Here is a 15,463-nt window from a genome sequence, read left to right as displayed (position 1 = left end):
CACGTCACCTACCTTTCTCCATGAAGCTGCTTCCATCAGTGAACAATTCCATATCTGGCTCAGCCAAGGGTAGATCCATTAAGTCTGGTCTGCTAGAGTACACTAGCTCAATGACGTGTAGGCAGTCATGCTCTGGGGATTGTGCAGCATCAATCGGGAGCAATGTGGCTGGATTTAGTGCTGAAGTGACTTGAAGTCTTACGTTGGGATTGTCCAGGAGAATGGCTTGGAACTTTCCCACTCTCCCAAAAGTCAGTACGTACACAGTGGTGGGTTGCCCTAGGGTAAACTTCTCAGCTTCCTGAAATCTGTCACAAGTAGCTGCTACAGCTTGAAGGCCAGGAGGCCACCCCTTAACAGTCTGTTCTAGTTGTTTTGAGAAGTAAGCAACAGGTTGGGGGATATTCCTCAGAGTTTGAATTAACACCCCAAAACTTATGCCTTGTCGCTCATGTACATAGAGTTTGAAAGATTTCTTTAAGTCTGGTAGTCCTAAAGCCAGGGCTGAGACTAACTTCGTTTTTATCATTTCAGAGGCTGTTTGGCACTCTTTAGTCCAAGTAAGGGGCTCAAGATCATGTCCCTTCAGTGCCTCATAGAGAGGCTTTACTATGAGCTCACTGCTTGGGATCCAAGTCCGACAGAACCCTGCCATTCCCAGAAAGTCTCTCAGTTGTCTGTGGGTCTTAGGTGCTCCTATTACTGCAATTGTTGCTTTCTGTCTGGCAAAGGATCCCGCTGTCCTTGAGAGAGGACAAAGCCCAGATATGTGACTTGCTGTTTGCATATCCAGGCCTTTTTCTGGGAGACCTTATATCCACAATTAGCCAAATAGTTCAGGGTTCTGATAGTATTTTGTAGACATTTAACATATGTAGGGCTCACTATGTGCAAGTTGTCCACATATTGGAGCAAGAGTCCTTCGTCCAATATTATATTAAGTCTCTAAGGTCTCTAGACAATGTCTCCCCAAACAAGGTAGGGGAATTCTTAACTCCTTGAGGCAGGACTGTCCAACAATACTGTTGGACTACCTGCGTTTCTGGGTCTTGCCATTCAACAGCAAATAGCTGCTGTGATTCTTCTACTTAAAGAATGCAGAAAAAAGCACCTTTCAAGTCCAGGACTGAGAACCAGCTGTATTCTCCCAGAATAGTTGGGAGCAGAGTGTATGGATTAGGCAGCACAGGGTGTAAGTCTTGGACTACTTCATTAATAGCCCTCAAATCTTGGACAAAGCGATACTCTGCTGAGTTTGGCTTTACTGGGAAAATAAGGGTGTTATATGGGGACCTGCAAGGTCTAATCAGTCGTGTTTTCAAAAACTTCTCCAGGATTGGCTGAATTCCCTTTTGAGCCTTTTGTTTCAGAGGATATTGTTTTAGATTAGGTGTCCCAGCATCCCTTTTTAACGGGATTTGTATTGGTCTTATGTTTTTGGCCTTCCCTGGAGTGCCATCAGCCCACACTTCCAGCCCTACCTTTTTGTAGACCTCTGTGGGAAAGAGCTCTGTCTCCTTCTCTGGGGTTTCCATGAATACCATTTGTAGGCTTAAAGTGTGCTCCGGTGGGACCCTGATGTCAAGTTGTTCTGGTGAAAAGGTTACTTGAGTGTTTAATTTACAAAGGAGATCTTGTCCCAGAAGGGGGATTGGACACTCTGGCATATATAAGAAACTATGTCCCTTAGTTGGCATTCTAGAGCTTATAGAAACAAATGGTTCTCTACTTCTCCAGAAACTCCCATGACCAAGATAGACTGAGATGTTTTCTGTGCCACCTTGGTGTTTACCACAAAATATGTGGCACCCATATCTATTAGAAAGTCAATCAACTTGTTCCCCACTGTCAATGTTACCCAGGGGTCTTGTGGGGAAATTAGAATCAGATGCCTCAGGTCCAAGGGCCTCTTCATTCATTATCAGATTGCTCCTCTCTTTCTACCATATGAGAGGCTCCTGTCTTCCTTCTATTATTCTTTCATCTAGGGCATTCTCTTTTCCAATGCCCTTCCTCTTTGCAGTAAGCACATTGCTCCTTCCCCAATGGTGGCTTACCTTCCTTTAGGCTACTCACCTTCCGGGAATTCAATGCTGCTGCCAGAAAAGGTGCATTCCGTTTTGCATCTTCTTGCTTTTGTCATTGTTCCCTGTTGTTGAATACTTTAAAAGCAACATCTACTAATTGAGAAGGGTTCATTCTAAATACATCATCTAACTTCTGTAATTTTTTCCTTATATCTGGGTGCTTTGCCCAATTAAAGTCATTCATTCTCAGTGGTCTCAGGGTCTGCATCCATGTAGCGCTTATAAGCTTGATAAATCCTTTCCAGGAACTCTGATAGATCCTCATTTGGTTTTTGTTTTATCTCCAGAATCTTGTTTAAGCTCTTTTGTCTAGATACCCCCTTTTGAAGACCCACTAGGGCACATCCCCTGTAGTGTTCTAGAAGTGGCATACCCCCATTATTAGGATCCCAGTTAGGCTCAGCAATACAGACTGTCAAATTTGCTTCTGGAGTTCCATTTGGATCCACTAAATGGAGCTGGTGCACTTCCTCTCTACCATCCTCCTTTCATCCTCAGTAATCATTATATTCATAAGAGTGTGAATGTCCGCCCAAGTGGGATGGTGAGTGGCAAATATTGAGGTGAAAAGTTCAGTCATATGGAGTGGGTCCTCTCAGTAAGCAGGGTTATGGTTTTTCCAGTTAAGCAAATCCTAAATCAAGAATGGATTCTGCATCCATAGGAGCCCAGCTGGCTGGGCCATTTGCATTACGGACTCCTACAGGATATCAGCGCAAGTGAAATTGCCCTGCTGCGGAAGTTGCTCTCAGTCCAAATTGGGTGCCCTGTTGGGTCTTAGATGGAGATACTAAACCAGGTCCCTCTGCCACTGGGGTTACCATAGAAACTTCTATTCGATCCCCATGAGTGGGGGAAACAAGAGGTAGTGAAAGGGGTGAATATGTTGGCGGCATGGGGTGGGGCAGTTGGAAAAACTGCCAGTGCCTGCAGCCTGCTCGGCCAGTCGGGGAGCTGGATGGGCCAGAGGGGGTGTTTAAGCTCTGGAATAATATGTCCCCACTCTCATTTTCTCCCCCTTCCCCTTGTAGAACAGGTTCTCCCTTGGGTTTCCTTTCAGACTGTTGTACCATAAGGTGGCAGTCCTCTGACTCCTTCCTCCTGATGCAATAGCATAAGTGCTTCTACATATGGAATCTCACCTCTTTTCCCTGCTCTTTTGCAAAACACTTCTAACTGCCAGATCGTATGATAATTGAGTGAGCCATTCAGGGGCCAATCGTTCTTCTGATCCTAACATATATTGGGTCCACATCCTATTACAATAGTATATCATGTCTTTCTTAGTCATAAGGCTCATAGCTATGTTTTGCCCATTTATCTAATATATGCCCCAAAGGGCTGTCCTTCAGGATAGATGGAGTATCTCCCTTTCTGATAAGTTTGATAACACCAAAACATGAAAGACGCAGACAAATTCCAACACAAAAGGCACAAATTATAGCATCAATGCACACAAAACCAAAAGAAAACCAAGACCAAACCCAATGAACTAGTTCCCAATGAACCAGTTTCCAAAATCAGGTAGAGTCCAACAACAATTCCCCTCTCCAACAGGGTACCCCGACCAAATTGGCTTGTCCCATAAAGGAAAATCCCAAATTGAGGGGGGAATATGTTTCCAGTGTGCACGCCAGAGAGACTTACCGTCCAAAATTAAACTGAGTCCGTCGACTCCTAGAAGTTTGTTGGTTCCTTGCTTCAACTGCCAAGCTCTGGGGTAGCTGGTGTCTCTTCAGGGTACTTTGAAGGGAGGATCCTCAGGACAAATGGACCTGGCAGCTGCTAGGGTCTTGCCCCAGTATTCCTTGACTGGGGCCAGCTAGCCATGAGCCACAAGGCTCCTGACTGGCTAAGCCAGATTTGTTACCAAGTCCAAGCTTGCTCTGCTCGCCGCACAACACACCAGTAGAGGCAAAGAAGACGACTTTATTCAGAAATCCAGCAGACTGAGTAGATGGCGGGCTACGGTCCCCCAAAACCATCTTGTCAGGGTCTGGATGCCAGTTTCTTTTACAGAATCAGAGAGGGAGAGGCAGTGGGGAAGTAAAGTAAAAAGGGCCATCAGTCTTGAAAAACATATTCTGGAAGGACCAGCCTCAGTGAGGGGATGTGTTAATTTCTTCTTTCTGGCAGCCATTTACAGGTGGGCAGGGTCAGATTGTCTCCCTGTGAGCTGAACAGAGGCACTTTAGTTTAACATTCTGGCAGAGGCAGCAGGGTTCCCTGAGGCACGCCATTATGTATGATTATAATAACAAAAGCAACAAAAAGCAAAGTTAAAGTCAAAGAAACAGATCCAACATGGAGTCCAATTTAGCTCTTCCCTGTTACAGTACCAAAAAAAGAGAAGTTTTTTACAGCATGTAAATTGCAGTTGTAATTTAAAAGATATGTATAATTTGTGATCACTTTTAAAGACAAGTATTATATAAACCGGTATTGGCTCCTTCTAGTAAGTGTAGAATATTAGCTTGTAAAACTTTTTTTTGAGCGGCGATGGGAAGGCGGCGGCAGCAGCAGCGGGGTCGGAGGGCGGTCGGGGCTCCTGGCCGGGGCGGCGGCACCATCTTGTGCCCGGGGCCGGTGGGGAGGCCTGGGAGGGGGCCCTGGGGGGCGCAGGGGACTACGGGAACGGGAACGGCTTGGAGTCTGAGGAACTGGAGGCTGAGGAGCTGTTTCTGGAGCCCGAGACCGAAGTGGAGCCTCCCCAGCCCCATGCCCCCCACAACCGGGAGCTCTGGGCCCGGGGCCTGGCTCGGGAGTCCCCGGCAGCCAGGAGGAAGAGGAGGAGCCGGGACTGGTCGAGGGTGACCCGGGGGACAGCGCCATTGAGGACCCAGAGCTGGAAGCGATCAAAGCTCGAGTCAGGGAGAGGGAGGAAGAAGCTGAGAAGCTAAAGGAGCTACAGAACGAAGCAGAGAAGAAGATGAATATGAGTCCAGCTCCAGGTAATGCTGGCCCAGTGATCATGTCCGTTGAGGAGAAGATGGAGGCTGATGCCTGTTCCATCTATGTTGGCAATGTGGACTATGGTGCAACAGCAGAAGAGCTGGAAGCACACTTTAATGGCTGTGGTTCAGTCAACAGTGTTACTATACTATGTGGCTAATTTAGTGGCCATCCCAAAGGGTTTGCATATATAGAGTTCTCAGACAAAGAGTCAGTGAGGACTTCCTTGGCCTTAGATGAGTCCCTATTTAGAGGAAGACAAATCAAGGTGATCCCAAAATGAACCAACAGACCAGGCATCAGCACAACAGACCAGAGGTTTCCCGTGACGGACCACCAACTACAACAGTTCCCGCTCTCGATTCTACAGTGGTTTTAACAGCAGGCTCCGGGGTCGTGTCTCCAGGGGCCGGGCTAGAGCGACATCATGGTATTCCCCTTACTTAAAAAAAGTGTGTAGTAGGAGGAGAGAGAGGAAAAAAAGGGGAAAGAGAGAGAAAAAAAAAGAATTTAAAAGAAAAAACAGAAGATGACCTTGATGGAAAAAAATAAGATATACTGTGGAAGCAGGGAGAATCCCATAACTAATTGCTGAGGAGGGACCTGCTTTGGGGAGTAAGGGAAGGCCCAGAGAGTGGGGCAGGGGGCTGCCCATTCACTCTGGGGATTCTCCACGGACACATCTCAATCACGCAAGCTGCTCCCCGTTTCCCTGTCCCCCTTTGCTCCCTTGCGGGCTGCTCAAGAGTAGGTGGGCATGGGTGGTAGGAGGCATTTTTTTACCCAGGGCTCTGCAAGGACACCACACTGTTCTGCTTGTTACCTTCCTTCCATCTTTTCCCTAGCTTTCACCATCCCCTCCTTCCTGTTCCTGTCCTGCCAGGTCTACCACCCACCCCACCCCTCTTTTCTGGCTCCCTGCCCCTCCAGATTGCTTGATTATCTATTTTGTTTCCTTTTGTGTTTCTTTTTTCTGTTTTGAGTGTCTTTGTTTGCAGGTTTCTGTAGCCAGAAGATCTCTGATCCGCTCCCAACAGCTCCAGTGTAAATTCCCCTTTCCCCTAGGGAAATGCACTACCTTGTTTTGGGGTGTTTTTTGTTTTTCAGTTTTTTGTTTTGTTTTGTTTTCCTTTGCCTTTTTTTCCCTTTTATTTGGAGGGAATGGGAGGAAGTGGGGACAGGGAGGTGGGAGGTGGATTTTGTTTATTTTTTTAGCTCATTTCCAGTGGGTGGGAGTTTTTTTTTTAATATGTGTCATGAATAAAGTTGTTTTTGAAAATAAAAAAAATAATAATAATAATAAATCATTTTTTAAATCTGTGTAAGAGGAAAACACAAACTCAGGAAAAGTCAACTTGAAAGGAGATGACTATTGCCCATGATGACAAGCTAGAAACAGGGTCTGCCATGAGTGGTGGGCAGATCCAAGAGGAGAGGGGCCTGCACACTCACCCTTCTGACTAGAAAGGAACCTCAAGTTCCTTGTCCTTTCTGGAAGATGTGAACAAGATGTATTTCTCATGATGCTAGCAGAGCAGGTCAACATAGCCTGTGGGTGGGACAAATGGCAGTTAAAGAATGCCTCACTTTGGGAGGTGGACTACACAAAACACAAAGCTTCATGAAAAGTTTGAGCTTGAAATGTCCTGCAGATTCAGTGAGCAAACACTTCACACAGCTTGTACAGTCACCTTGGGAGGAGCTGCCAGAAGCCCTGCCCAAGGGAATTATCCACAGCCCAGGTCCTGCATCATCAGCATCTGAGATCTTTACTCACTGGGGTCTGGAAATAGCATCCTGTGATGTGATTTATAATAAGAAATATGTATTTAATCTTTGTCTCAGTTTCTGGCACAGAGTTCCTAAAACCCTTGGAATTTCCTATGTGATAAGAGGGATAAAGGTGTTTGTTTTATGTTAATGAGTGACTTTTGGATGCACCTAAGGGTAGGGGCTGGTTGCCAGGAGAACCAACCATGTGATCCATGTGATTAGAGAGTTGGAATTTTCAGTCCCACCTCTTGACCTCCAGGGAGGGGAGACGGGCTACAGTTTGAATCAGTCAGGAATGGCCAATGATTTAATCAATCATACCTTTATAATGAAGTCTCCATAAAAACCCAAAAGGACAGAGTTGAAGAGCTTCTGGGTTGGTGAACATATGGAGGTTTGGGGAGGGTGGTGCACCCAGAGAGGGTATGGAAGCTCCACACTCTTTCCCTGTACCTTGTCCTATACATTTCTTCCACCTGGCTGTTCTTGAGTTACATACTTTTATAATAAACTGATAATCTAGTAAGTAATATGCTTCTCTGAGTTTTGTGAGCCACTCTAGCAAATCAGTCGAACCCAAGGTGGGGCTCATTGGAACCTCCAATCTACAGTCAGTTGTTTAAAAGCGTAGATGATGACCTGGACTTGTGATTGGCATCTGAAATGTGTGTCGGGGCAAGGGGATGGCAGTCTTGTAGGAATCTGATGCTATCTCTTGGTAGATAGTGTCAGATTTGAGTTGAATTGTAAGACCTCCAGCTGGTGTCAGAGAATTACTTGGTGGTTTAGGGAAATCCCCTTCTCCCTTATTAGAGTGCAGAACTCATTGCAACCCTAGAAAGGCTCAGAGACCATAGGAAGAACTATGAATATGAATAAGAAGAAGGTTAGTGCAGAACAAGGAAGAAAAATATGAATCTAAGGCAGTAGGTAGCATTTGAATCACAGTTTAATAGTGAGTACAGCACTCAACTGTTTCTTAGCATGTTCAAAGCACTGAAGGTGGTCTGTATTTTAGACTTCGATTTTAATTGTTTATAAGTGGGATTCAATAAAATTTTAAATAATGTTTAATTGGGGAAAATTGTCAATACTCAGGTGTTATGTGTTAGATATATAAGAAGTGTATTAATATTTAGAGATAGGTTATTTTTTCATGTTTAATAGATTCATGAGCCAGATAAATTGGGCATCAACAATGTACAGACAGTAACATGTGAGCCCAACAGCATGCACATAGCTGGCTCCCAGACTCACACTCAGGAAATGCTCACAATCCCAGAGTTAACTGAAGGTAGAGGGATGGCCATGGAGATGCTTTGGGTTTGCTGTCTTAAAATGCCGGAAATCCCCCATTTCTCTGACCTAGGGGCCAGAAAGATCCAGAGGATGACAACATCATTTCCAAGCCACCCCTCTCCAGGATAGATGCCCCCACCTTCCCTGCACCCACAAAGGACCCAGAAGAAGTGAGTAGTGGGAAGAAAGATCAACACAGGTGCTTTGCTGGGCACACCTGTGTGATTCTGCAAAGGCAAACCTTCAAGGGGTGACACAGAGCTGTAATTTGGGAGGCCAGGGATGACCTGACACAATCCCATGGGCCATGCACCTTTAGGACTTCCCTTCCCCACCCTGGGGACTGCAAAAAGGAGACCCAGATGGGAGCCCATGGTCTGCATCATAGCCCACTGTAGGTAGAGTTTTTATATGTGTTCTTATCAGCTTAAGATAGGTTGTTATAAGATGTTTTCTGTAAGCCTCCTGGTAACTACAAAGAATAAACCTGTAGTAGATAACACAAAGGTTAAAGAGAAAGAAATCCAAGCATAACACTACAAAAAAAAATCACCAAATCACAAAGAAAGACAGTAAGAGAGGAAAAAAAGAACGAATGCATGACAAAAAAGCTAGAAAATAATGAAAAAGATGGCAATAGTTAGTCCTTACCTATCAATAATTACTTTAAATATAAATATAATATTTTATAAGAACTATAAATGGAGTATAACCTTTAAAATTGACTCACTATATTGTACACCTGTAACATATAATATTGTACATCAACTATACTTTAAATATGTTTATATATATTATATATATATAATTCTCCAATCAAAAAAACAATGAGTGGCTGAATAAATAAAAAATAAGACCCAACTATATGCTCTTACAAGAGATTCACTTCAGCCTTAAAGACACACATATGCTGAAAGTGAAGGGATGGAAAAAGGTATTCTAGGCAATAGAAACCAAAAAAGAGCAGGGGTAGCTATACTTACTTATAGCAGACAAAACAGACTTTAAGACAAAGACTGTAACAAAAGACAAAGAAGGTCATTATACAGTGACAAAGGGGTGAATTCATTAAGAAGATATAACAATTGGAAATATACATGAACCCAACATCAGAGCACCAAAATATATAAAGCAAATATTAACAGATCTGAAAGGAGAAGTAGACAGCAATACAATAATAGTAGGGGACTCCAATACCCCATTGTAACAATGGGTAAAAAACCCAGACAGAAAATCATTAAAGAAACATTGGACTTGAACTACACTTTAGATCAAATCTACCTAACAGACAAATACAAAACATTCCATCCAACAGCAGCAAAGTACACAATCTTAAGTGCACATGAAATATTCTCCAGGGTAGATCATATGTTAGATGACAAAACAAGTCATAACAAATTTAAAAGATCGAAATTATAGTAAGTATTTTTTATAACCACAATAGTAAGAAACTAGACATTAATAAGATAAGGAAACCTGGAAAATTCACAGATATGTGAAAATTCAACAACACATGCCTGAGCAACCACTGGTCAAAGAAGAAATCAAACAAGAAATTTAAAAAAACCTTGAAACAAACAAAAAATGGAAACAACGTATCAAAACTTATGGGATGCAACGCAGCTCTAAGGGGGAAGTTTATAGTGATAAACACCTACATTAAGAAAAAGAAATATCTCAAATAATCTAACTTTACACCTCAAGGAACTAGAATAAAAAGAATATAATAAGACCAAAGTTAGCATAAAGAACAAAATAACAAAGGTCGGAGCAGAAGTAAACACCGGACCAGAAAAACAATAGAAAAATCAACAAAAGTGAGCTTGCTTTTTGAAAAAATAAACAATATTGACAAACATTTAGCTATACTAAGGAAAAAAAGAGAAAACTCAAATAAATAAATCAGAAATGAATGAGGAGACATTACAACTGATACCACTGAAATACAAAGGATCATGAGAGACTAGTATGAACAATTATACCCCCAACAAATTGGATAACCTAGAAGAAATGGGTAAATTCCTAGAGACATGCATCCTACCAAGACTGAATCATGAAGAAATAGAAAATCTGAACAGACAATAACAAGTAAGGAGATTGAATCAATACTCAAAAATCTCCCAACAAAGAAAAGTCGAGGACCAGGTGGCTTCACTGTGAATTCTCCCAAAGATTTAATGAATTAATACCAATCTTTGTCAAACTTTTCCCAAAAATTGAAAAGGAGAGAACACTTCCAGACTCATTTTACAAGGTTAGCATTACCCTGATACTGAAGGCAGACAAGGACACTGCAAGAAAAGAAAATTATAAGCCAATATCTCTGAACATAGATGTAAAAATCCTCAACAAAATACTGGCAAACCAAATTCAGCTGAATTCAAAAGATCAAATACCATGATCAAATGGGATTTATCCCTGGGATGCAAGGATGGTCCAACATATGCAAATCAATGTGATATACCACATTAACAGAATGAAGGATAAATATCATATAGTAGTCTCAGTAGATGCAGGAAAATCATGTGACAAAATTCAACAACCTTTCATGATTAAAAAAAAAAGCTCTCAACGTAATAAAAGTTACATATGACAAGCCCACAGTTAACATCATACTCAACAAGACAAGGATCTTACTATCACCACTACTATTCAACATAGTACTGGAAGCCCTAACCAGAACATTTAAGCAAGAAAAAGAAATTAGAGACATCCAAATAGGAAAGGAAGAAGTAAGATGGCCTCTGTTTGCAGCTAACATAATTATATATATAGAAAACCCTAAAGATTACACACACACACACACACACACACACACACACACACACACACAAACTGCTAAAACTAATAAACAAGTTCATTTAAGTTTCAGGATACAAAATAACATACAAAAGTTAGTTGTGTTTCTATACACCAAAAACAAACTATCTAAAAATGAAATTAAGAAAATATTTCCATATTCAATAGCATTTAAAAGAGTAAAATAAAATTAAATTTATTAAAAATAAATTTAACCAAAGAGATGAAAGATCTGTACACTGAAAACTATAGAACATTGATTAAAGAAATTGAAAAAGACAGGAATAAATAGAAAGATATCCAATGTTCCTGGATTAGAATACTTAATATTGTTAAAATATTCATAGCAATCTACAGATTCAATGCAACCCTATCAAAATTCCAGTGGTATTTTCCACAGAAAGAGAAAAAAAAGTCCTAATTTTGTATGGAACCACAAGATCCCAAATAGCTAAAGAAATCTCAAGCAAGAAGAGCAAAGCTGGAGGCATTACACTTCCTGATATCAAACTATATTTTAAAAAATATAGAAATCAAAACAGTATGATTCCAGAAAACAAAACAAAACAAAACCAGACAGACTTGTGGGACAGAATTGAGAGCCCAGAAATAAACCCACTCATAAATGATGATCAACTAATCTTTGACAAAATCACCAAGAATATACAATGGGCAAGGATTGTCTCTTCAATAAATGATCTTAGGAAAATTGAAAATCCATATGCAAAAGAATAAAATTGGCCCCTTGTTTTACACTGGACACAAAAATCAACTCAAAATGGATTTAGGACTTAAATGTTAGCCCTGAAATTATAAAACTCCTAGAAGAAAACATAAGGGAAAACTCTTTGACATTGGTCTTGGTGATGAATTTTTGGATTTGATACCAAAAGCACAGGCAACAAAAGCAAAAATAAACAACAACTCCTACCACTACAGACAATAGCCATCAGGTATATGAAAAGATGCTCAACATCACTAATCACAAGGAAATGCAAATCAAAACCACAATGTGATATCACCTCACACCTCTTAAAATGGATTTATTATAAAAAGTCAAGAGAAAACAAGTGTTAGTGTGAATGTGGATAAAAGAAACTTATATACTGTTGGTGGGAATGTAAATTGGTACAGCTATTATGGAGTTTCCTCAAAAAAGAATTTAAAAGAGAAGTACCATATGATCCAACAATCCCACTTCTGGGTATATATCCAAAGAAAATAAAATCGATATCTTGAAGAGATATCTGCACCACCATGTTCACTGCAGCATCATTTCTAGTAGCCTAGATATGGAAATAACCTAAGTGTCTATCAACAGATGAATGGATAAAGAAAAAATAATATATATATACAAAGGGATATTATTCAGCTTTTAGAAAAAGAAAGAAATCCTTCATTTGCAACATTAGAGGTTGCAACACTGGAGGACATTATGCTAAATGAAATAAGCCAGAGGCAGGGGTAGACTCAAGATGGCAGAGTAGGAGGGCATGGAGTTCACATCTCCTCACAGCTAGGGTATCTAACAGGAACTGGTGGGGGACCCCGAACCCCTAAGGGGACAGGAGGAACCCCCAAGCTACCAGGCCAGGGGTTGGGCCTGAGCTCCTGTAGTGGGACCACTGAGTACAAACCACTGGACTAACAGAGAACCTCAGACCCCAAGGTATATTCATCAGAGTGAGGTCTCCAGAAGTCCTCATCCCAGCACCAAGACCCGGCTCTACCCAACTGCCTGCAAATTCCAGTGCTGTAAGCCTCAGGCCAAACAACCAGTCAGATAGGAACGCAGCCCCACCCATCAAAAAATGAGACAACAAAAAAATATGTTACAGATGAAGGAGCAAGGTAAAAACTTAATCAGACCAAATAAGTGAACAGGAAATAGGCAACCTACCTGAAAAAGAATTCAGAGTAATGATAGTAAAGATGATCCAAAATCTCAGAAATAGAATGGAGGCATGGATCAAGAAAATACAAGAAATGTTTAACAAAGACCTAGAAGAACTAAAGAACAAACAAACAGTGATGAACAACACAATAATTGAAATGAAATATACACTAGAAGGAATCAATAATAGAATAGGGGCTTTCCTGGTGGCACAGTGGTTGGGAATCCGCCTGCTGATGCAGGGGACACAGCTTCGTGCCCTGGTCCGGGAAGATCCCACATGCCGCGGAGCAGCTGGTCCCGTGAGCCATGGCTGCTGAGCCTGTGCGTCCGAAGCCTGTGCTCTGCAATGGGAGAGGCCACAACAGTGAGAGGCCCGTGTACCACAAAAAATAATAATAATAAAAAATAATAGAATAACTGAGGTAGAAGAATGAATAAGTGAGCTGGAAGATAGAATGGTGGAAATAACTGCCAAGGAACAGAATAAAGGAAAAAGAATGAAAAGAATTGAGGACAGTCTCAGAGACTTCTGGGACAACATTAAATGCACAACATTCGATTTATAGCAGTCCCAGAAGAAGAAAAGAAAGAAAAAGGGTATGAGAAAATATTTGAAGAGATTGTAGTCAAAAACTTCCCTAACATGGGAAAGGAAATAGCCACCCAAGTCCAGGAATTTCAGAGAGTCCCATACAGGATAAACCCTAGGAGAAACACACCAATACACATATTATTCAAACTAACAAAAATTAAATTCAAAGAAAAAATATTAAAAGCAGCAAGGGGAACTTCTTTGTTGGCGCAGTGGTTAAGAGTCTGCCTGCCAATGCAGGGGACACGGGTTCGATCCCTGGCCCAGGCAAGTCCTACATGCCGCAGAGCAACTAAGCCCATGCACCACAACTAATGAGCCTGTGCTCTAGAGCCTGTGAGCCACAATTATGCAGCCTGCGTGACACAACTACTGAAACCCACATGCCTAGAGTCCATGCTCCACAACAAGAGAAGCCACCTCAATGAGAAGCCTGCACACTGCATTGAAGAACAGCCCCTGCTCACCACAACTAGAGAAAGCCCAAGCACAGCAATGAAGACCCAACACAACCAAAAATAAATAAAAAATAAAAATCATTAATCTCTAAAAAATAAAAATAAAAGCAGCAAGGGGAAAAAATATTCAAGGGAATCCCCCTAAGGTTATCAGCAGATTTTTCAGCAGAAACTTTGCAGGCCAGAAGAGAGTGGCAGGATATATTTAAAGTATTGAAAAGGAAAGCCTACAACCAAGATTACTCTACCCAGCTAGGATCTCATTCAGATTTGGCAGAGAAATCAAAAGCTTCACAGACAAGCAAAAGCTAAGAGAATTCAGCACCACCAAACCAGCTTTACAACAAATGCTAAACACAAGAGAAGAAAAAGACCCACAAAAACAAACCCAAAACAATTAACAAAATGGTAATAGGAACATACATATTGGTAATTACCTTGAATGTAAATGGATTAAATGCTCCAATGGACTGGTGGAATGGATACAAAAACAAGACCCATATATATGCTGTCTACAAGAGACCCGCTTCAGATCTAGGGACACATACAGACTGAAAGTGAGGGGATGGAAAAAGATATTCCATGAAAATGGAAATCAAAAGAAAGCTGGAGTAGCAATACTCATATCAGATTAAACAGACTTTAAAATAAAGACTGTTACAAGAGATAAGGAAGGGCACTACATAATGATCAAGGGATCAATCCAAGAAGATATAACAATTATAAATATTTATGCACCCAACATAGGAGCACCTCAATACATAAGGCAAATGCTAACAGCCATAAAAGGGGAATTCAACAGTAACACAATAATAGTGGGGGGTGTTAACAACCCACTTACACCAATGGACAGATCATCCAGACAGAAAATAAGGAAGGAAACACAAGTTTTAAATGACACAATAGACCAGATAGATTTAATTGATATTTATAGGACATTTCACCCAAAGTGGCAGGATACACTTTCTTCTCAAGTGCACATGGAACATGCTGCAGGATAGATCACATCTAGCATCATGAATCAAGCCTCAGAAAAATTAAGAAAATTGAAATCATATCAAGCATCTTTTTTGACCACAACTCTGAGATTAGAAATCAATTACAAAATAAAAACCTGTAAAAAACACAAACGCATGGAGGTTAAACAGTGTGTTGCTAAATAACCAAGAGATCACTGAAGAAATCAAAGAGGAAATTTAAAAATCCATAGAAACAAATGACAATGAAAACACAATGACCCCAAACCTATGGGATGCAGCAAAAGCAGTTCTAAGAGGGAAGTTTACAGCAATTCAATCTCACCTCAAGAAACAAGAAAAATCTCAAATAAACATCTAACCTTATACCTAAACCAACTAGAGAAAGAAGAACAAAGAAAACCCAAAGTTAGCAGAAGGAAAGAAATCATAAAGATCTGAGCAGAAATAAATGAAATAGAAATGAAAACAATAGCAAAGATCAATAAAACTAAAAGCTAGTTCTTTGAGAAGATAAACAAAATTGATAAACATTTAGCCAGACTCATCAAGAAAAAAAGGGAGATGACTCAAATCAATAAAACTAGAAATGAAAAAGGAGAAATTATAACTGACACTGCAGAAATACA

The 15,463-nt window shown here is 41.0% G+C and overlaps 1 protein-coding gene and 1 pseudogene across 5 annotated transcripts in view; both read left to right on the top strand.

The window, feature by feature from the left end:
- LRRK1 (leucine rich repeat kinase 1) overlaps window positions 1-8,715 on the top strand; it is a 134,445-nt gene extending 125,730 nt beyond the window's left edge. For all 5 annotated transcript variants that reach the window (XM_067029481.1, XM_067029479.1, XM_067029480.1 and 2 more), the window contains one exon: window positions 8,182-8,715. In XM_067029481.1, coding sequence (XP_066885582.1) covers window positions 8,182-8,365 — 184 coding nt within the window. In that variant the 3' untranslated portion in view covers window positions 8,366-8,715. The remainder of the gene's footprint in view (window positions 1-8,181) is intronic.
- LOC136793730 (polyadenylate-binding protein 2 pseudogene) lies at window positions 2,612-6,210 on the top strand (annotated as a pseudogene).
- Window positions 8,716-15,463: the final 6,748 nt, after the last annotated feature.

The sequence above is a fragment of the Kogia breviceps genome, chromosome 3 (genome assembly GCF_026419965.1).
Source record: "Kogia breviceps isolate mKogBre1 chromosome 3, mKogBre1 haplotype 1, whole genome shotgun sequence".
NCBI lineage: Eukaryota > Metazoa > Chordata > Mammalia > Artiodactyla > Physeteridae > Kogia > Kogia breviceps.
The sequence above is the reverse complement of the archived record's forward strand: the minus strand, read 5'-3'. Positions and strand labels throughout refer to the sequence as shown.